Consider the following 20,710-nt stretch of genomic DNA (forward strand, 5'->3'; position numbering starts at 1 on the left):
GTGAATGTCAAGCTGAAGATAGTCTAACAGTGCTCTCTTGCCACACATGAAACAAACTGCAGTAGTTAAGATCTGGCTACATCAACAACTTCACTACAACTTCTCACAATTAAACCAAAGGTTCATTTAGCAAGAGCCTTTCACAAGCCTCTTTGCCTGCTCAGGTGAAGGCAGGGAGCACAAATTCTGGAAAGAGCAATTATACAGGTCGGGTTTTAAAGAAGAGTGAGGATCTGGCCCATTCAAACCACTGTTTATCAGCTTCATAGAAAGCCATCTGCAAGTGATGGCTGTTCGTGCATTTCACTTGAACCCTTTGGCACAGTAAAGAAATCAGTGCTTAGAAACCACCACAGTGCACAGGAAATCAACAAGATGAATTTCAGCATTCAGATTTCATCTGCTGTTAGGGCTTGGAGCAGTTTGTATCAATCATACAGCACAGGCAACTTGGTAGTTAAAAAAAACCCAACAAGCCTGTGAACTGCTTCCAGTTTGCAGGAGTGATTTTTTTATGTTTTTAAGAAAAAAATGTAATGGCTTGGTATGTTAGTAATTGAAAAGACTACTTCTTTGTGTGCTCATTTTCACCCTCAAATGTTTGTCAGCTGTTGAAACATTAGTGGGTCATACAGCAAATGATATACTACTGTTCACAAACCTTGCTAATGGGCATTTTCAGCTCTTTCCATAAATTGTCTGAAACAGAAAAGGGCCCTATAATGGCATGCTGTGCACCTAGCATAGTTTGAGCTCCATCAGAATATAACAGAGAAAAGCTACCTCGTAATTTACTTCAGAGAACACTCAATTTTTATGAGGATTATTATCTAGACATATTCATAAGTGGTTTTCCTGATGCACAAACCTATTATGGGCTGAGGTAGAGGCTAGGTAAGATAGTAGAAGTTAGCTTTAAGACACACTCTTTGCTGGCACTGTCTTAACTTTTATAGAATTGGCTAAAACTTGGACTGAAGATGCAACAGTTGAAATTTCATTTGCAATGCTAATTGCTGCTTTAAACATCATGCCTTTGGTATTCCATTAGGATCCGCCTTCATTCCCAGCTGGGACACACAGCACCACAATGATTTCAAACTTTATTCTCACAGACAGGTCTAGCCCAATTCTAGTGCCTGACACACACATCTTGATGCTGATACCAGCAACCAGCAAAGAGCAAAAGTTGTCGGATGCACTGTTTCCCCACAGAAGGTTCTTCTTCCTATAATTCTTTTAATGAACGCAAAACGTGTTCTCATCCAGATTAATGTTTGCCCCAAAACAAAACCTGTGCTGCAGAAAAGCACCCAAACCATTAATTTTTCTATAATAACAAAATACATGTTCTTCCATTGCTGAAATTATTGTTTTACTACAACAAATTAAAACATTTGAAACAAATGGTAAACATTTTTCTTGTTGCTAAAGTCTTAAAAGAAATGTCCCAGTTATTCCTTTTATGAGTATAAACTGTGCATCAGCTCTTATATTAAATCTTTTTAAGTATCATGACCACCTTACTGTTTTTCTTCTAGGTCAGATATTGCATGTTTTCCTCTGTGCTGTAGAAATGAGATCAAACCAAACTTTAAACCATGAATTTCCAAGGAATGATGTAATTTCAATCCTTATATAGTCCACCAGAGAAGTCTAAATGTCAACCTGTCACCTTTATTAACATATATATATTTTACTACATGTTTGCCCCAGTGCTGGGCCCAGGGGTAGTTTTGTGCCTCCAGAGCTGACTGGTGGGTCTGCTATGGAGCCAGGACACACACATTTTTTTGGACTTCTCTTACAAGCCTGAATGCATGAAGGCCAGGACTCCTGAGTGCATCCCTCTGTGCTGGCAAACCATGATGAAACATCCAGAATTTCTGTGGAGGGCTCTGGTAATGTGGGTCCACCCCATATTTTCCATACACTGAAAACCTAGCTGTGTGAGCTGTGGGGAAAACCTTGATATGTTCCAACATGCAGCTTGAAGCCAGGCTTGGAGCTTCCAAACACCTGCTGTAGGTCTAGCAGTTCTCTAAAACTTCCTGCATCTGTCATGGGGCAGCCTGCAAAGTCCTGAAGAATCACAGACCTTGGAAAAGTCCACAGCCTCCTTTCTAACAAACAACAATAGAAGGGTCCTCATTGTAATCACATCAAGAGACCAAGGTATGCTTATCTTAAATGTTACCCTGACTCAGTCATAGGCAAATGTAAAATAAAACCATTATTCTTTCCTTTCCCAGCTCTACTAAAAGAACATTACAAAGGTGAAGATATGTAGAAGAGCTGGCAACAAAATCCCCCAACCCAGAGGCAAGGCAATTTGAAGAGTAGCTATGAAGTTATAATAAAAATGATTTGGTTCAAATGTCCCTGTGTTGATTTTCCACAAACTGCCACCTGCTGCCCTCAGACATTGCTTCTGAAGTGGCTGTATAACTAAATGCCACAACTTTTCTACTCTTGAGAGGAGTGAAGGCCAAATTCTTGGTAGTATGGAACAGAGAGTCCACAGCAATTGAAGCCCTGCTCACTTGTGTCCTGTTCGTTTCTGCAGCGCTCAGTTCCAGTGCAGCAGTTTCTCAAGAACTCCACTGCCCTTAGGCTACACAAGTCAGAAAGAACAGCACCTTATCCTTTCTCACTGGGAAGGGCATTAAAGGATCTTTATATATAGCCTGAAGTTCATGGGAATTTTGTTCTCAGGAGGACTACAGAATTCATCTCACAAGAAGGAAATGAGCAAGGTGAAAGGAAATCTGATAAAAACCCCTAACCCCATTTTATAAGGTCTCGGTTAAGGCTTTTCATCCCAGTTCAGAATTGGCTCCAGAAATGAGTGGTTAAAACAGGTTGTCTGGCTCACTCATCGCATTTGAAACAATATCTTTATTCCCTCATCAGTCTCTAAACTTAGAAAAACAATTCTGGTTTAGAATTTCCAAATGCTAAAGGCTAGAGCCTTTATGATTCATTTAGAGAAGTAAAACCTTATAACCTGGCTAAAATGCTGAAGAGGAGCCCTATTTTTGTACTACATTTATTGCTTTTCAGTGACCTTAATTTTCTCATTGCTTTTAAGTTCTTCCTGCTTAGAAGGTATATGCTGCTTTGGAAGGGTGCTAAGAGAACCACTAATAAACCTGATGAATTCTGCATGCATTGATCATATCAAGGACTTCTCACTTAAAGGATAATGATAATTCAAGTGAGCATTGAAGATTAGAATAAAAGCACATCTAATGAGTACCTCAGTTTTAATTCTTTGAAATGGCTGAACTGCTAAATTATGACCAGTCTGCCCCAAAACTGTTTCTTCTAGAAAACAGATCACAGAATGATAGGAGTTGGAACAGACCTCTGGAGATCACGTAGCCCAAATCCCCATGCCAGAGCAGGTTCATCTTGAGCAGGTTGCACAGAATGGCTTCTAGGTGGGTTTTGAATGACTGCAGAGATGGAAATCCCACCTCTCTGGACAGCCTGTTGCAGTACTCCATCACCCTCAACATATAGAAGTTCCACCTCACATTTAGATGGAACTTTCTATGTTCACATTTGTGACTGTTACCTGTCATCCTGTCACTGGGTACCACTGACCCCATCCTCCTGACACCCACCCTTGAAGTATTTGTAAGCATTAATAAGATATCCCCTCAGTCTTCCCTCCTCCAGGCTAAATGGATTCAAGTCCCTCAGCCTTTCTTCTTCAGAAAGGTGTTCTAGTCTCTTATTTACCTTTGTAGCCCTTTGCTGTACCCTCTCAAGCCGTTCCCCTTCCTCCTTGAACTGGGGAGCCCAGAATGATGGGGAGCAAATATAAACAAATATAAAGAACTGTTATTACTGACCTGAAAGATAAAGAACTTTTCTGTATGCACTCGTTTCCTAAAATTGTGTATTTATGGCATAGAAATGCTTTCAGATGACTGATGTCAAGTCTTCTTAGTGGATGGCAAAATATTTGATTAGTGAGTACAGCAGACGGATGGGAGTCTCAGACTATTCAGCTGTTTCAAAGGTCTGGATTTAGATAGTTTTTCTTTTTCTTTTTCTTTTTTTTTTTTTTTTAACAAAGAAAAGCTAAACTATGATATAAAACAGGTGCTGTGAAGTAGATCCTTATAAACTCAGACTTCCAACTAGTATTAGCTTTAGAGGAAACATCATCCTGTGTTTCAGTTACTTAGTAAAGAAAATGAAAGCTTTCGTGGTTTGAAGGATATAGTTTCTGACAAATGAGTAAGAACTGCCCCAGTAAACACTCCTGACGTGCATACCACCCAATGGTAATGATGATTTCATTTTCTGGCCTTGATTCTCAGAATTAGTTCTGGGAAATTACCTGTCTACCCTATGCAAATGATTACTCTCATAACATATGGAAACTAGATAACTAGAAATGATGGAGCAAAGCTAGATACGTAACTCCACACATGCAGGAATATATTTGTATATATATTTCCATTCTGAAAACTGAATATTGAAAATTAATTACATAGCTGCATAATTTGTTATTTTGTAGTTTACCTACACCTGCATAGAGCTGCTTCTGAAAACCAGCCCTTCAAATGCAGGCACTATAGTCCTATTTTTTTTTTTAGGTCTGTTTCCATTTTCACCCAGACCATGCATCCTTATAGCCCAGGGAGGTGGTAGAATCACCATCACTGGAGGTGTTTAGGAAGAGACTTCATGGGGTTCTTGGTGCCATGGTTTAGTTGCTTAGATGGTGTTGGATGGTAGAATCATAGAATCAACAAGGTTGGAAAAAGCCTCAAAGATCATCAAGTCCAACTATTCACCCAAGACCTCATGACTACTAGACCATGGCACCAAGTGCCATGTCCAATCCAATCCCCTTCTGAACACCTAACAACCAACACCTAAGTTGGACTTGGTGATCTCAAAGGTCTCTTCCAACCTGGTTAATTCTATCCTATCCTATCCTATCCTATCCTATCCTATCCTATCCTATCCTATCCTATCCTATCCTATCCTATCCTATCCTATCCTATCCTATCCTATCCTATCCTATCCTATCCTATTCTATCCTATCCTATCCTACCTTTCAGAATTTGACCTATACTGTGCTGCACATCCTCTGCTCAGACAGATGACCCACTCTTAAGAGCACTGTGAGTGATGACAGGTTGGAAATTCATTCACACTTGAATGTTTCAAAATATGTATCAGCCAAGTGAATATCAGAGAGAAACTGACATTTCTGTGAAGCAGAGCTGAATAATCACAGTTTTCATTTGTGCAATTAACCATTTCAGCACACCCCTGCATCAGGGATTTGGAGATGTCTGTCACAAGGTCCCTTCCAGCCCTTGAGCTCAGGCCAGAAAGAGTTCCGAGTATGGTGACCTATAGGGTAAAGATGGACTGGAGCCTGGGCAAGAATATCTGAGTCCTGGAAAAGGGAAAGAAAAAGATGCAGGCCCTGCAGGTTTCCTGCTAAGATTGCTAATAAGGGGAAAAAAGCAAACAGGAAGAATGGAAATATGGAAAAGGAAAAATGCATTAGGAAAATGTACTCAGCCCCTAAGAACTCCTGGGGGAAGGCAGGAGTTGGAAGAACTTTCCTGTAGGTGATGCCTGGTGTTAACTTCAAAATTCAATGCTTGTAACTACCATTTACTTCAGATATTCTTTCATTTTCTTTCCAGGTGACAAGAGCAATATCTAAACACATGAGCTTCAACATCAGCTGCTATATTTTCTAAAGGAGTTTAAGCTGGAGACTAATTTCTATGTGTACAGCTTGAAAATTCTGCCTCTGTATCTGTGAATTTTTTCTTTTGTAACAGAACTCACTGGGAGAAAGGAGTATCAGGTCTCATAGAGCTAAAAAATGAGTTCTGTGCAGCAGCAAGTTTTTCAGTACTTACATGAAATTAGGAAAGTTATAGGATAACATGAAAATCAATACAGAACAGATGAAAATTGGAGCTGGGTTTCCTTTTATGAAAATAAAAATCCCCATGAAGCCAATTCCCATATCCTTGTCAAGGTTCTTCTGAAACCTTGCTCAGACACAGTCCCAGGGAAGTCAAGCCACAGTAATTGTATAAAAGGACACAAGATGCTGCATGGAGTTGATTGAATCAGGATTTGAAAACACAAAAATCTTCCCCTACCTGCCATAATCTGAAGGGCTAAGAGCCTTTCTTTTCTCATGCCAAATCGTTCAGCAACAGTATTCTTGAACATGACAGAATAAAAACTAGGTTGCACTCACAAGCTTTGTTTCAGTATTTGTTTTAAAAACAGAGAGAGAAATACCAGAAAAGTTGAAGAAAAGCCAGATCTTGCATAAGATCTTGCTGTTACAGAGAAGAGGCTTGTGTTCTGTGATGGCTTCTCAGTGCAGCATGAAGTAGAGGACTGCAGTGCCCAAACACCATAAAATGCAAGACAAAGGATTCAAGAGATGTCTGACAGAATCACATAATCACTGAATCAACCAGGTTGGAAGAGACCTCCAAGATCATCAAGTCCAACTGATCATCCAAGCCTAACTAATCATCTAGACCATGGCACTAAGTGTCTCACCCAGTCTTTTCTTAAACACCTCCAGGGACATTGACCCTGATATTACAATGGGTAAGGGCATGATTTCCATTAGAGAGGGTGCTGCTTTGTAGGTATCATCTCATGGAAGTTATGACATAAACCAGATCTATCAAGTATGTTTTGCAGAAGGTATCCTGTGCCTGCCTGGTGTCAGTTGGGGAATATCAGAGCGATGAGTTAATCTTCTGTGTTTAGGTGCCTTACTTGCTTCCCAAGTGACATGGTGGAACACATTCAAGGGCTCATTAAGTTTCTAGCCATTCCTAAACAGCAACAGGTGCTTGAGAAACGTTTCTCCAGCATGTCACAGACAGCTTCATCACTGTCTTGGAAATCACTGACTGCACTTGTGTTTCCTCCATGGCACCAACTGACAATGAGGAGACAAACAAAAAAGAACAAGAACTCTCAAAGTATCTACATGTGCACCGTGAATGGGTCTAGAAAACCATGTAATTAAGAGACCCTGCTTCATACTCTGAATTCAGATATGATACTTGCATGTCCATCCAATGTTACTGTTCATTCAGACTCAGATATCACATTCAGCCAAGCTCTAACAGGTTCCTGGGAACATTGATTAACTAATTGAAATGGCATTATAAGAAGCTGAAAATTCCCCAGTGATTTAAAGGTATTAATCCTTTAAGTAGTTTGAGTACATGTTCAGGCATATGAAACTGAATGCCTTGGAAAGTTTCTTCAACCATGAGGAAATGTAGCTGCAAAGATATGGTCCACTGCCTGGCATGTCATTTATGTTTTCACAGGCTGGCTTAGCATTTGTGATGAGTGATGTGCATGTCCACAGTTACCTAAACATCTCATAATGCAGCCAGCCACTGTGCAGAGACTCATTCACAAGAAGGCAAATTTGTGGCTTATTTCACAGATTTAAAGAAAAGGAGACTTCAAATCCTTATGGAACAGTCAAAGGGCAAAAATTTAAGACCAGAGAACTACATCCAAGAGATTCCTATTCATAGAATATCCCTGTATCTTGACAGTTTCTTTACACGGAAGTAGTAGAAGATACCAAAGGAAATTTCAAATTCAGGTAACATGCAGCTTCTCTTGCCTTTTTTCTCATCTGTCTTGAAGATGCCCCAACACACTAGTCCATCAACACCCAACATCTCCAAAGGTGTTAGAATATAAGAGCTCAGTAAACATGACCCTCAGAAAACTAGATTGTTCATTTGAAATCACCTGGGTGATCGGGTGGGGAGGGACTATTCACAAAGCCCTGTAACTGTAGGACAAGGGGCAATGGCTTTAAACTAGAGCAGGATAGATTTAGATTGGACATTAGGATTCTTTCATGGGGGTTCTGGAACACTGGAATTTACAAAGGCCTTGAATTGAAAAGCACTCTTCCTGCAAGTCTGATGTGACTAGATCTGCTTTGCTCCCTCCTAGGCAGGTTTTGCTAGCTTGCTGTCACCATAGAATCATAGAATCAACAAGGTTGGAAAAGACCTTAAAAATCATCAAGTCCAACCTGTCACCCAGCACCTCATGACTACTAGACCATGGCACCAAGTGCCCCGCCCAATCCCCCCTTGAACACCTCCAGGGATGGTGACTCCACCACCTCCCTGGCAGCCCATTCCAATGGCTAACAACTCTCTATGAGTGTATCTAGCCACCTCTATCCAGAATTTCACTAGATGAAATTTCTTCACTGAATCAGTACTAGTCTCTTTGTGGCATAAGATTTTAATAGAAGCCAGAATTCTCCTGAAGGTTTAATACTTGACCACATCGTTCCATTTTATTGCGCAGCCAGCTGTACTGTTTTTCCACCATACCCGCTGAATTCCAAAACAAATTTTCACTGGGCAAAACTCCCACACATCATTTGTTTTTCACTTAACATCTTGCTTTTCAGGAGAATCTGAAAGATGCCCTTCTGAGCCAATTTTTTTCCCACCAATAAATAAATCTTAACAGCACTAATTTTCCCAGAGTAGAGACTCAGGTTTAAATTTACTTATTTATTTATTAAATTACTTGCTGATGTTACGCATGGACATTTTTTTGGTCTGTGTGAACATGGTATTTTCAGGTGCTACAGCAAACAAAGTAATTAATACGCATGTTCAATTCTTCCCATAATTCACTAGTAACACAGAAGGGACATTATGATTCAGTCCTGTGGTAATTCACAGGTCCCTTGAGAAAACCAGTGAAAATGTTACATTCCATGAGGGAAATTCTGAATCCTACTAAAACAGACACAACTTTGGCCTCTGTCTTATCCAACTTGTTATTGGGGAAGTGATATAAAAATATCTCCTGTGCTATATGCAGGCCCATGTTGGAATGCAAATAAGAAGTTTCAAAGAGATTTTGTTTTCTGAAAGAACAGTCTTTGCCACGAAGAAGCAGCAGCTTAAATCTGCACTCGCTCAGGATATGTGAAGCCTTTCACTTTCTGCAGAACTATGCAGTCACAGCTCAAACTGTGCAAATGTCTGCAACTTCCATTGTGACTATTTAGGCTAGAATGTGTTCTGTATCAGGTTACCTAAAGATCACAGACAAACCAGGAGGCAGGGACTAAAGCAGTTATTAGGTCAGGGACTGTAGCTAATACTAAGAGGAATTTTACTAAAGCATTTTGACTTGTCCTTGGAAATCACTACTGTGTAATGGAGCACAGAGGGTTTCTGTCCACGGTGCCAGTTCTCCACAGCCTGAGTAAAACTAATTCAGTTCTCTGGCTGAAGGGTTGTTAAAGTCAGTAGATTATTGCTACTCGAAAGCAGCCATCAAGGTAGAAACCAAATATAACTTTGATGACAAGCCTCTTCCACTAAATAAAACCATAAAAACATACTATATTAGATTATGTTTTCAAAGCACTAGACAGCAATGTTCTACTTTATATTTCAATGTAAGATATTCTCTTTGCTTACTCATAGACACTTAAACAGTTTTCTGTGTGGAACCTTTCTGTGATAATCCCCAGCAGTTCCATACCAGAGACACGGAAGAAGATACAGCACAAGTACAGTAAGTCAATTTTAGCCACATTCTTGCAGTCCCTCCCTCTTTTGATGACTCCCCACCACCTTTTTTAGTGTTTCCCCATTACAACAGAGACTACAGTTTATTTACCTTTATCCCAGGGAGTCCAGGAAGCCCAGGAAGACCTGGTTCACCCTATACAGGAAAATTACATAATATTACAGGCATTATTCAGTTATGGTCACTGTCCTGTATATTCTGCAGCAAGATAAAAGAGCATAGATAACTGCTAGTCAGTTTAAACAGGACTGATATTTTCAAAATGATTAGTAAGAGTCATATTAAGAACTTAAGTATCTTCTGGGAACCTTGGATGTGAAGATGACAGGTAGAAATACATGTCAGAAAAGTAAAAAATGAATTCACAGTAGCCCTCACCAAGAGAGAAGAAAACAAGCAGCACTGTTTCATTTTACATGCTGCCATTTCACTTCCATACTTACAAAATGTTTAATTCTGTTCCATTTTCAGCTGAGAGCTGTGTAACTGTCTGATTTAGCTACAAAGCAATTCAAAAGAGCACAGTTTAAATTGTGCAGTTCAAACAGAACTGCCTAATTATAACTGGGCCATCATTTTTATAGAGCTATCCATAGCATCGTTTCAGTGCTTGCTATATATCTGTGAATACCAGTGGTGTCATGAAGGACAGTGGGAACATAACCTTCTACTGCTTTACCTTATGCCTTGCTTATTTAAAATAGCAGTGACAAGACCTATAGAACTGCATTTGCAAGGGTAATGTTACAACAGGAGCTGAACGCTGAACATGTTCATTTTGAAACAAAGTTGGTACTAGTCTTTGACAAGAACCACAGCATTCACATCAGTGCTTATTTTGAGATAACAGCTACATGGAGATATGTTGCCTAGGAAAATAAAAATGATGAACAGAAGGAAAAAAAAACCAAACAAAAAAAAGAGAGCAACAACATGTGAATAAACCCCATTATTTTACAGGCTGGAGGTCTTATAAAGAGATGGATTCTAACCAGCCCCTTGAGTCTGAACGTTCCCTGAACTTTCTGAAAGCTCAGGTCTGAACTTCTGAAGCCAACCTTTATATTGAGTTGAACTATATTCCAGATTTCATAGACTCCTGAGCTTTACAAAAATCCAGATTTCAGCTCTGTGGTTTGGGTGCATTCATGCAGATTTTGCTATTAAAATACTTTATGCATGTGTATAGACAGACATATCCATTCATACACTCACATGTGCACGTGTATACACACACACACGTATACATAGTGCAGATGTTCAGGCTACTGTACCCAGAGCCACTTCTTGGAGGCAGTAGCATTAAATAGACTTGAAGCGCTAATAACAAATTTATACTCTGCCATAAACTGAGAAACACAAGAGAGGGTCTGCAAATTGCTTTACCAAATGGAATGATTTTTTAATGTCATAGAAGGATCTGATAACAACTTCTTTGTCCGTTTCAGTTACTGAAGAATTAGAACTGTTCACATTGCCTAAAAGCACAAGAAAGATCTCTTTCTCCCAATATTAACTATTAAATCAGGTGAAAGAGTAGAGGCTAGGATACCATTTTCAACAGACACTATTATTTTCTTGGGATGTTGCCTAATGCATTCTAAAGCAGAAAATGAGTTGTCACGCTTACAAAAGGGCAATCCTTTAAAAGGCCTTCATGGCACTCATTCCTAACAAAATACTAGCTCCAAAACCCTGCTCTCTCTGTCTTTTGGTTTCTTACTTGAGTAACTGTATAAACCACATTACTACCATAACTTTTTCTCATCAAATTGTGGAAACACTGAATTTCGCTTGTAAGCACAGTGTCTGATGGTCTTTGCTGCAGTAGGTCATTGTTTAGTCTTATGTCAGAGCTAAGCTTGGTGTGTCCATGGACCCTCATAAAACAAGCAGAAAGGATCAAGCAAAGCCAGTTCAGAATCACATCAATCTAAACCAATTTAAATGTCTCTCAAAGATACATTAAACAAAATGAAACATGACAAAATCACTAATGTTTCATTGGAACTGATATTGCAGATGAATGCATATTTTCTTTCTTTGGACCCTTCCTGGTATAGAAGATCTGGGTATGATTGATGAGAAGAAAGATTTTTAGGGAAACCAAGGCTGTATACTAACTCCATCTCATAATGCTCAGGTTGGCAGGACAGGTTGTTCTATCACTTCTGAAGTACTTAGGGCACAAAACAGCCTTGTCAGGCCACTGAAATACCATCACATTTCATTTAATGTAAGTAACATTCAGGTGGGCAGCTCAATATTAATCTGTTCTTAGGAGATGGATAAGGAATTACTGGAAGAAGAGGAAGAAATAAAATACAAGGAAGAAGGGAAGATGCAGGAAGAAAGTGGGAATTGGACAGTAGGGGTAAAAGTAGTGAGATGATGCTGAGGGTAGGGACATGCCTCCAGCTGGAAAAAGTGTTCCCCACAACCCAGTCTGGTGGAGAGAATGAGTCCCTGCTATGCAGGGTGAGAACAGCAGGCACAGGATCCATGGCTGGAAGAGGCACTCTGAATAAGCACATTATGGGAGCTACTGGTTCAGGCCACAGACATGAATATAGCATACTGGAAGCTTGTGAGGTGAAGTGGAAAGAATACACTGAGCTCCCTGACTATAGGAAGTCAGGTCTGCATTCACCTCACTTCTCTATGTTACCCTAATGACATCAAACTTGAGTGCCTGAGGACTGAAATCCAGCATCCTGCAGATAAATCTGTGCTAGTTTTGCTTCCACGGCAGCCAACTAATGAGAGTATGAATCTCAACAAGCCCTTAAGTGCATTTTCAAGTTTATTACCCAAGCAAATCACACACTGCAGAATGAACACACTGAATGATTCCATGGATTAGATAGCTCTAAACTACTTTGATTACCTTTCCTAATTAAAACTGCATTTTATTGAAGAACTGCATTTGCAGCCATAATAGTCTTTGTTTAGTCTGTAATAATTGATGACAGCTGTAATTTCTCAAATGGAGTAATCTAAGTTATTTTATTTTATACTTATGTGTGTTTTAGGGTTTTGCTTAGTCACTAAAGGACCTTGAAGTTTATAAAATGGTTATACTGCCATTCACTATGTAGCAAACAAGCTCTTGTCTGTCTTGTATCTGGAATGCCTGCTACCCCAACCGGTGGCTGCACTCTGCTCCATTCTGGCAAGAGTGGGTAATTTTCAATGTTGTATGAGGTAAGAACAGTGCTGAAGGCTCCTGAGGGAAACCAGGTAATGCAAAGCAAAAATCTGGTTCCCTCATTGACTCTTCTCATCCTTTTCACCAGCTCTCCCAGAAGGACCTGCCTCCTCCTCTCCTGAAAGGCAGCTGAAGGCACAGCATTCACTGTGCTCCATGTACTACGGATTCAAGAGAGGAAATTCCCCAGCTGCAGAAGGCCTCATGCTGCACAGAGTTATTACAGCTAATATTGAACCTCTACTTGCAAAAGTAGCCTCAGCTATACAGTATCCAGGGGAAGGAGGAACAGAGCAGCATTACCTAGTCTATGTCCTTCCAAACACACCACGTGCCTCTGACAGCTTGATTCACTTCACAGGTATATGTGAAAGGGATTCTGACCAACAGTATTTTTCTTCCTAATAAGCTGTAATAATGTAGCACAGTCTGAAGGTTAATACTCATTCAAGCATGCAGGACTGACTTGTGATCACTCATGGAGCAGATCCATTCTTTGTTAGTCTCACCAGCTGCAGCTGGGTAAGTTTTCAACACAAGAAGCATGCTGTGGCTAGAAGGGGAGGTTGGTTAGTCTAACATTGTTTTTGTTGTTCATTAGTATTGTCATTCCTGTGCTGTTTTAAGATACAAAATGATCATACGCCGCCTGTGCACAGGCTTCGAGTTGTTAAATTGCACTGCCTTGGGCTTGTTATAGTATGGGGAAGTGCCACTAGTATCAACTGTTGTCCACAATCCAATAGAGAAGAAAAGGCAAATCAAACATTTCCAACTCATACCTTTTGTCCTGGCCGTCCAGATTCACCAGGTTCACCCTAAAAGAAAGGAGATGAAAGAAATAAGATCTGACCAGAATAGTTAAAAGTAGAACTGAGGAAAACCATTACAGTAATAGTACCCAAAATGTCTGTGATGCTCTGCACAGACCCACCACCCCTTTTCTCCCTGTACAACTTCTTTACAGCTAAATTACCTTAATTCCTGCAGCAGAAGAACCGGGGTCACCCTGATATGAAATCCACAAGAAATAATCACATTTATTACATATGCAGTTTGTCGGGAAACAGATACAACAAAACGTGCAAGAGCACAGCAAAACTATACAGCAAAACAACTACCTAGCAAGATTACCTTCCTCTGTGCTGCTACACATGAATTTACCCAATGAATTAAAGCAGTGAGATTTGGAAAAGGAACGGGGTTGGTTTCAAGAACATGTAGAGAGATTTGGCTTCACTCATCCAAACAGCATAATGGTTAACCTCAAGCTTCACAACTAATGATGTTGAAGTTGTAATTGCACATTTTGTATAAATGTACTTCATAAAGCCAGCAGACAGGGCATATTTTGACATCTCTACACTGCTGATACACATTAAACTAATTTACTGCCATTTATAAAGAACATGAGCAATCTTTTGACCTAACTCTACAGATGGCAAATGTCAGGTCTCAACTGACAAAGCTTTTTGTCTTAATGAAGGTTCACCTGGAAAAAAAGCTGCAATTGTGACCTGTATGTGTATTCTCATCAGGAGAGGTCACAGTTCTATTTCCACAGCTCTTCAGCATATTTAAACTAATAGTTTAATGAAGTCGAAGTGTTATAATTTAGAGGATGTGTATTCAGGAAAGGTCTCTGTTCTGAGGAAGCACCAAGCATTCAGAAAGCTTTGCCTGTATTTTGCTGGGTTGACTGGATTTAATAGGCAGCAATATTCACAAGGGCAGAGGATCAACAAGTGACCTGTCCAAGGAAGCTTTTGGCTCCCTGTTTTGTACAGTTGTCACAGGACCTTTAAAATTCTTCTAAGCTCACTTTGCTATATGTGTATATATATATGTATTTTCTGAAATGACATGCCAAATAAAAATCAATGAAAAGTTTGCTAGTTAAACCACATGCTATTGAGGATAGCTAGAGTGTTTATCTTTGGAAAACGATATAATTTTTTGCTATACAGGGGCAACCTCAAGCTCCACCTAAAGTCTGCTAGTGATTTACATAGACTAGACTAGACTAGAATAAACCAGGTTGGAAGAGACCTTCAAGATACATAAGTAGTGCAGGAGTCAGTACTGTACTCCACTTTGAAGATGTATAAGCAGAGTGTCAGTCTTTAATGTTATTTGCATTAAAATACAAATAGAGGATATCCATTCCTGATGGTTCAGCAAAGCCATGGGAAATACGTTGTGAATGCCATGGCTTTCAAGTTGGGTTGGGGTGGGTTCTTTTTGGTAACAGCCTCATGATAGTAAATGGTAGCAGATAACATGCTCACTGCTCTTTGAAAAGTAGGAATAGATTTTCTTGACACAGTTACTGGAGCTCGTACTCATGTGAAGAAAACACAAACCCCAATATTCTGAAGGGTTGATTCATGTCTGGAAACTCGAGCTGCCTCATTTTGACAGACGTGCATGAGTGATATTGCTGATACCACAAGTATGAACAATATGTACATATGAAAATATGAAAAATATGAAAATATGAACAAGCATGTACAACTGCAAAGCCTCAAGGACTTTTTTATAGCTATAAAGTGTCAAAACAACTGGTAAGAGGCATTCACCAGTTAAACATTTTTAAAGGATAATGATGGATATGGGGAAGATAAGACACAAAGTATTTATAATCCACCTTCATGCAAGAAGCAAAATCAATTTGAGATTAAATAAAAAAAATGTCATGGTACAGCATGTTCTCAGTTCTCTGATGAGTCAGACAGTTTAGAAATAAAGAAGCTCTATCAGGGAAACTTGCACTCGGAAGGAGGATACTTGATAGTTTCAAGGGATCCAGGCTACTGTAGAAGGGTAGGAGCAAGAACACAAGTCTGGCATTGATGGTGTCATCAAAATAGGAAAGGCAAAGACAGCTTTCTTAAGTCACAGGTCAAGAAGTAGACATTCAAGTCCCTGTTCCTGAGGGTCACTAGAAAGAGCAGTTCAGAAAAGAAGGCTGCATTAGTTGAACAAAGAGGAACCCAATTCTCAACCAAGTCTGAAACTTTGCCACTTGACCTCTCTCACCCTATAAATGAAAATCTAGTATTTATCTCACAGAAACATTATTTCAGCTTTTAACAAAATGTTTTTCAGCCTTGTGCACTATGAATTAAATCTCTTAACCCTGTGTGCAGCATCATGACCTAGCACAATGGTCTCTGCATTTCTTTATGTAAAATTAACATCTGGTTCACTGAGCAGGAGGGGTTTGTACATGTATGCGGTTGAATACCTGAGAACTGAATGGGTAACAGCCTTATCTCATCTCTGAACGCATCCAGAAGCTCTCTCAAAAACAGTCTTTGAAAACTGAGCATTATCAAATCTTACACTGCTCCCCCACAAGTGTTCAGCTGGCACAAACTTTCAGTACTCGTCTGGAAGTGAAGTTCCATAATGCAACACATGCTCCAGATTTTTCAGACCTACCCAAACACAAGGCAAAGGTTGTGTAGTAGGGGAAAACTATAACAGAAGATAAGTAAGTATAAGCATAATGCATCAATAAGGCTGGCTGTGAAGTTTGCTGGAACTTAATTTCATCTGCTTCTTTCAAGACAACTGACATATTCTTTTATGTGAATCTCCTGCTCAATAGAAAGCAGTGGAAAACAGAAGGAATGCTATTGAGCTGCTCTGAAGCCTTGCATTATAGTAGGGTTTAGAGTCAAGGTAAGCTTAACTTCCTCCCTCCAGATGATTATATTGAGAAAAAGACAAATACAAAAAATGAAGGAAAAAAGTCAAGGCCACTTCGTGAACATATTGATTAAATATGGTTGTAATAGGCAGTGTGATTTCCTCTAACACTTATATGATTAGTGATCGCTGCACAGATTCATGCTGGGATCATACATAATGATCATACAGCAAAAGAATTCCCCCTGTGCTGAAGAGCAGGAAAGAATACAGACCTTGTTTAGTAATACAAATGTAATGGCTCCAAGTTGTATGATCTCTCCTAAATTATCTGTCCAAAACACCCTCATAAATTCCCTAAAAAGTGCTGTTTGCAGAGCTAACTACCAAAAACTTCAATCTGCAGCTCTCCTGTGAGATCAAGATGTTATTTTCTAGGTGGCCAACTGTCTTGCAGGCAGGAAAAACAGAGGAAAAATAGTGAAAGTAGACTAAGTCACAGGTCTGCTCACGGTTGTAAAACTTCATGCAGTGGATTGTAGCCTGTACAGCTAAAGCAATGCACTCTTCACAGTGTACGTTCCCATGTCACCACCCCCCTTCTGAAAAGTCTGTGAAACCTGGAAGAGATGTGAGTTTTCTGTACGATGCACTTCAAGAAGTTTACTGAAATTTCTTCAGACACAGCAATATAAGAAGTCTCCTGATGACCGATACTTTCCACAGCCCCAATTAGGCAGCCAAATTGTTGAAAGCTCAGACCAAAATATTTAAAATGTTATACACGAAGAGAAAGGATTTCCCATTGAAGAAAAGAGAGAACTTTTTCTTCCCTTAAGCACAATCTCAAGCAAGGTGATGTGCACACTGCAGACCGCAGTGCAAGCTTGCTCTCACAAATGGTAAAGGAGAAAAGAAACAAGTGAAGCTGCATTAGGCTTCCCAGGGACATTATAAACTTCCCATTTACTTGTCGCAGGATTGCTTATCTGAACAACCACCTTGTACTAGAGATTATATTCTTGAATCACAGAGAAGTGTCCAGTTCTGGGCCCCTCAGTTTAGGAAGGATGTTGACTTGCTGGAACGAGTCCAGAGAAGGGCAATGAAGTTAGTGAGGGGCTTGGAACACAAGCCCTATGAGGAGAGACTGAGGGAGCTGGGGCTGCTTAGCCTGGAGAAGAGGAGACTCAGGGGTGACCTTATTGCTCTCTACAACTACCTGAAGGGGGGTTGTAAACAGGCAGAGGTTGGTGTCTTCTCCCAGGCAGCCAGCACCAGAACAAGAGGACACAGTCTCAGGCTGCACCAGGGGAAGTTCAGGCTGGAGGTCAGGAGGAAGTTTTACACAGAGAGAGTGATTGCCCATTGGAATGGACTGCCCGGGGAGGTGGTAGAGTCGCCGTCACTGGAGGTGTTCAGGAGGAGACTTGACAGGGTGCTTGGTTACATGGGTTAGTTGATTAGGTGGTGTTGGGTGATGGGTTGGACGCAATGATCTTGAAGGTCTCTTCCAACCTGATTTATTCTATTCTATTCTAAGATGTTACTCGCACATGTCGTGTGAATAACTAGGTAAGATTCTTAGGACTCATCTATAGGTTAATAAACACAACTGCAGATAAAGTATTATTGAAATGAACTCTGGGAATCAAATAACCTGATTATTCTTAACTAACCCTAACCTCTATTTTTAATCAGTGATTGATTATAATATGCAGTATGAAAGCTTTGTGTTCTTGAAAGCATAGCTTTACTGTATTTGAATGATAGGATCTGAGAGGTCTGCACACAATCCTTACCAGCTTGATAAATCCACCACAAATTTCTCCTTGCTCTAAACTGGTGTGAGTCAGTAAAGCAACTACACATATAGGGGTAAAAGAAGTTGTGCCTCTGCCCAAGTGTAGTCACTAAAATTACTGGGTTTAGAAGCACAAAAGTCCCAAAGCAAGGGTCAGAAGAGATCACTATGGCTGACTCTTTCATGTGCAACACTTGATTTGTAAAGTCAGGTTCATATTTGAATGTGAGTCTTGTATAAAATAAATCAAATCTAAGTAACAAAAAAATTTTACCATGTCTGCCCCTTGATGACCTCTACATTGGTGCTTTGCAACAATGTGCTAACAAGCTCTTAAGCGATGTCACCCAGCAAAAAGAATGAAAACCATATTTCTTATCTTCAACTCTCAATTTTCCAGTTGTGAACTCAAAGGGAAGTCACCTATCACCATACTGTGTTTTTTTGTCCCATATTGGTCCCCTGTCTTTGAGGGAATCACAGAAGTTGACACAAAAGGGTGTATCAACAATGGCTATAAATCATCAGACCTAGTTCCAACAGTCTGGCAGGTTGTGATCAGAACTCCTGTATGGCACAAATTTCAGCAAAGAAGAATGTATCCTGTACTAAAGCTGCTGCTGGATAAAGTCAGGAATTTTACACTTAATTGGGCAGAACAGTGATATTTTTTCTGCTGCTTTTCTGCAAACTTTGCTGAATCACTCATTTCTTTAAACAAAATAAAACAAAAAACCAACTGAAATACACTTTTCTTTTGATCAAATTCTGGGTAGACTGTATGCATGCCCAAACCATGCATTTTCTTCTCTACTAATAAGTAGTGTACCTTTTCTCCTGTGTCACCCTTGGGTCCATTTTCTCCAGCATCACCCTATAATTAAAATATATATTTTACTTTAATGATTTGATGTAAGCAGACAGCACACAGAGGAGAGACAGCATTGTAACAAGATTAGCAAGCTAATTTTGTTAATCTCTAGGATGTGGTCAGGAAGCACAGTTTATATAGCTGCTATGTCTTAAACAATCTTCGCTGTAGCTGTAATCTCTTTCACAGGTCCTCACAGCCTACAGACTTCTCCAGTTCACTGTGGTTTAGCAGTGAAGGAATGATTTTGTGATGATTCAGTGTGGCAAGTTACCAGCACATATGGCTTTTTTTTTTTCCAACACAGAGACATTTACCTAAATACATCTAATCAAATTGAGGTGACAACTACACAATTCCAAGGCTTTTTATTAGGATTCTCAAGTAATTTGTGGCATATACTCTTGAAAGCTGAAGACCTTCATGAATGATTCACAAACTAGAAAAGCTTCACTGAATATTGCTTCTCCAAGGAGTCCCAAAAATGGTTACCTCTACATAAATTGTATACATTGTTGATCATTTGAAAAATGAGGTCCAGATAAGACTTTTTCATGGCTGGATAGACATTTTGTACTTTAAAGCCAACTTTAAAAAGAAACATTTCAGAAGATTGAACTATGAAAAGACCAAATTTCTCTTTATAGTCATATAGCCCTACCCTTAAGACCAGCCTACCCTGAAAAGATCTTCTTTCTTTATGAGGCCAAAAATTTCTGTGGGACTTGAAGTTCATATCAAGTCTGAGAAATATTTAAAATACCAAAAGTATTGATAAATATTAAGTTTAATATGGTTAAAAACAGTCCAGTAGGTTTTGGTCAGATAACCAGGAACAGTATTCAAATGACAATATTTACTCAGTAATCTGGCATATTTCTCTGAAACCCTTAATGTAAAATTCTACTCAGAGGACTTTAAAACAGAGACCAGTTCAGGTATCAGTTACTGAGACAATAGGAACCAGCTAACAATCTTGCAGAACTTTAACTAAAGGCTTGATGAACCATGGAAACATGAAACACTAGTAAGGATATCATCCCAAGTTCATTTGACATGACAAAACACAGTGAGCCCATTCCTAATTATATATATGGGTTTTTTAAAGGACAAATTAAAGGATGGTTATGGAAAAATATAACAATTTTGAGTAAGAGAAACTCAGGATATGTTAAAATTTGTAGTTATTTCTTCCTGTTTCTGAAAACAAAGAAAGGATTTGTGAGGTTCTTCAACAAATAGAGTTTTAAGCCACGTTATAATTTCAGGAAAAGAGATTCCCATTTCTACATGTGGGGTATATGCTTTCAAGATTCCCCTGGATTATTTTTATGGTGTGCTTTTCAAACTGTGAAATGAATTGCCCTGGCAAAGCATGCCTCCAGCTGCTTTTACTTGGATTTACCCAGATCTGGAAGTGAAATCCAATTGCAGCTGGAAAGATATGGGTAAACATTTCTCAATGGCAAATTGCACCCTGCCCAGAGAGTCTATGGAGTCTCATTCTCTGGAGACATTCAAAAGCTGCCTGAATGTGTTCCTGTGTCAC

The 20,710-nt window shown here is 39.5% G+C and overlaps 1 protein-coding gene across 1 annotated transcript in view; it reads right to left on the reverse strand.

Moving 5' to 3' along the window:
• The window catches only part of COL25A1 (collagen type XXV alpha 1 chain), a 348,081-nt gene that overhangs the window by 44,230 nt on the left and 283,141 nt on the right, over positions 1-20,710 (reverse strand). The window contains exons 17-20 of the mRNA XM_068136899.1: positions 19,120-19,164; positions 13,809-13,841; positions 13,615-13,650; positions 9,715-9,759 (exon numbers count right to left, since the gene is read on the reverse strand). Coding sequence (XP_067993000.1) covers positions 9,715-9,759; positions 13,615-13,650; positions 13,809-13,841; positions 19,120-19,164 — 159 coding nt within the window. The remainder of the gene's footprint in view (positions 1-9,714; positions 9,760-13,614; positions 13,651-13,808; positions 13,842-19,119; positions 19,165-20,710) is intronic.

This window comes from Melanerpes formicivorus, unplaced genomic scaffold (genome assembly GCF_026170545.1).
Source record: "Melanerpes formicivorus ecotype bairdi unplaced genomic scaffold, bMelFor1.0.p_v2 SCAF_4, whole genome shotgun sequence".
NCBI classification, from domain to species: Eukaryota; Metazoa; Chordata; class Aves; order Piciformes; family Picidae; genus Melanerpes; species Melanerpes formicivorus.